Source organism: Kogia breviceps, chromosome 14 (genome assembly GCF_026419965.1).
Source record: "Kogia breviceps isolate mKogBre1 chromosome 14, mKogBre1 haplotype 1, whole genome shotgun sequence".
Taxonomy (NCBI): domain Eukaryota; kingdom Metazoa; phylum Chordata; class Mammalia; order Artiodactyla; family Physeteridae; genus Kogia; species Kogia breviceps.
Genome location: NC_081323.1, coordinates 52963156 through 52965959, shown reverse-complemented (window position 1 = coordinate 52965959; position 2804 = coordinate 52963156). Strand labels below are relative to the sequence as shown.

At 41.3% G+C, this 2804-nt stretch overlaps 1 protein-coding gene across 1 annotated transcript; it reads left to right on the top strand.

The window, feature by feature from the left end:
• Positions 1 to 1301: 1301 nt before the first annotated feature.
• On the top strand, positions 1302 to 2462 carry DEFB121 (defensin beta 121). Its single transcript, XM_059038834.1, is given in 2 exon segments — positions 1302 to 1359; positions 2335 to 2462. Coding segments are annotated over 2 exon segments (186 nt in total).
• Positions 2463 to 2804: the final 342 nt, after the last annotated feature.

Sequence of the window (2804 nt, the reverse complement as noted above, 5' to 3'; positions counted from 1 at the left end):
GATGCTCAGCATTGCTAATCATCAGGGAAATGCAAATCAAAACCACAATATCACCTCACAATTGTCAGAATGGCTACCATTAAAAAGAACACAAACAACAAATGTTGGCAAGGATGTGGAGAAAAAGAACCCTCCTACACTGTTGGTGGGAATGTAAATTGCTGCAGCCACTGTAGAAAACAGCATGGAGGTTTCTCAAAAAACTAAAAATAGAACTGCCATATGACCTAGCAATTCCACTCCTGGATATATATCTGAAAAAAACAAAAACACTAATTCAAAAAGATATATACACCCTAATGTTCATAGCAGCATTATTCACAGTTGCCAAGATAAAGATATGGAAGCAACCTAAGTGTCCATCAACAGATAAATGGTTAAAGAAGAGGTGGTATATATATATATATACACACACTCACAATGGGATACTACCCAGCCATAAAAAGAATGAAATTTTGCCATTTGCAGCAACATGGATGGACTTGGGGGGCATTATGCTAAGTGAAATAAGTCAGACATAGAAAGACTAATATTGTATGATATCACTTATATGTGGAATCTAAAAATACAACAAACTAGTGAATATAACAAAAACGTATACTCACAGATATAAAGAACAAACTAGCATTTACCAGTGGTGGGGGAGGGACAATATAGGGATGGGAGAGGCACAAATTTTGGGTGTAAGTTAAGCTCAAGGAGGTATTGTACAACGTGGGGAATATAGCCAATATTTTGTCCTAACAGTAAATGGAAAGTAATCTTTAAAAATTGTATAAAAAATAAACAGTTTTTAAAAAGATATAGCACAATATTCTATAGCTCAATATTCTGTAACAACCTAATTGGGAAAAGAATTTGAAAAAGAATAGATGCATGTAAATGTATAACTGAACCTCTGTTGTACACCTGAAACTAACACAACATTGTTAATCAACTGTACTCCAGTATAAAATAAAAAGAAAAAAAATTTAAAACAGTAGGAATATTTTCCCCCTTCTTGACTCCCCAGAAGCTAAAAACTCTCAAAGGCAAGGCTGTGTCTTCTCTTTAACTTCTCTTCCCCCTCTCCTGGCCTCCTCTGGAAGAGCAGAAGAGGGTGGCGTATTCAACAGTCATTCAACCAATGCGGTTGATTACTCATCTGTCTAATCTTAAATGACTGTTCCCTTTCTGGTTCACCGATCATGGCTCTGCCGTGCTCCTTGGGGCAATAAATACCAGTCTGGACTGCCCAGAATGGAGACCTCTGTCTGTGTTGCCAACCAAGAAGCCTATCTCTACCTGAGCTCCCACCATTCATGAAGTTCCTTCTTCTGATTTTGACTGTTACCCTGCTCCTGGTCCAGGTCACCCAAGGTAACCAGGATCTCTCCCAAGGGGCAGTGGGTCAGGGAACCTGATGCATATTCAGGGAGCTCTGGGTGCTTTATAGCTCAGGCTGGGAGAATGGCCTTGGGCAGGGAGAATGGTCTTTGGATACCTCTCTAGCCAAGGGGACGTTTGAGTTCCCTGGTGCTGATTTTTTCAGTGCTATTTGTTGACCACTCTGACCTTCTCTGTGGTTGGCTCTGGAGAAGTTGAACATGATGATGGTGAGGTGGGGCAGGTACATGGAGGAGAGAGACTTGGACATAGAGTATAGAGGAAGTGGGAGCTTTTCCAAAAACATTCCTTGGGACAATTTGAATTTTGATCAATTGCCTCTATGGAAATGGTTCCTTAATTTCTGATTGTTTGAGGATTCTGATTCCACTCTCTCAGCCAACCTCAATTTACCTGGGCTGCTTTAGGTTGTAGTTTCCCCAGAGCAGCTGTTCCTAATTATCTCGGCTCATTAAGACCAGTGAAAACCTCTGGGATGTTGTGGAGAAGAGTTTTATAGATAACCAAGAAGACTTGCAGACGTCTTGAGGGGTGTATTTCAGATTCCTGTCCCCTTTCATTAATATGATCAGAGACGGCAGCCAAGGGAAAGGGAAAAGATGGTTAGTTGATACCTGGGTGTCTATGTACCTTATAATATGAGGGAGGTGAAAGCCTGGAGAGAGGGGTCCTCTTGCCTCCACAAAGGCCAGGGAGGGGAAGCTGCCTGGTAGGTCCCAGGCCACTGAGTGGGGAGAATTTTGAGATTGTGACTGGGGACACAAGTGGGAAAAGAAAAGATAGTGACTATAATCTCCCTTAAACCTGGAGGATGCCTTATGAGGGCTTCTTCCTCATGTCTTCTTATTTCCCTTTACTGTCTTTTCTACTGGGCTTCGGCCTCCCCCTTCCCCAGCCCTCTGTTTATTTCAAGACTGAGCCGTCCCTCTCCTTTCCCTTTAATTTCAGCCGTGAAGTGTTGAGGTAAGTTGGGAAGATGCAGAACAACGTGTGAACAGAATGAAGTGTTCTGTACATTTTGCAGGAATGAGGTTATGTGCTGTGTAAATCCCAAGTACGTACCAGTTGGAAACTGAATCCTCAAACACGGCTGGAAGATTGGGATAAATTTCTGTGGTCTGATACCTCATCTAAACTTGAGTCTAACATCATTGGACCCTACAGTTCTGTTAAATCATTCTTTACTGTACCCTGTTTGTGTCTGGCAGTTCTACCCAGTTATATTTAGAAATATTATGTTTTATACATAATTTATATACATTATATTTAGAAATAAATAAGGAGTAAAGTAAGGTGCATATGGATATTAGGGAGAACAGTATGGACCAGTCCCAGTCTTGCCCGTAGCTCTCAGCCTGCTGGCCCATGGGTGGTCGCAGATGATATAAATAAGGAATGTTCATTCTGTTTGATTCTTG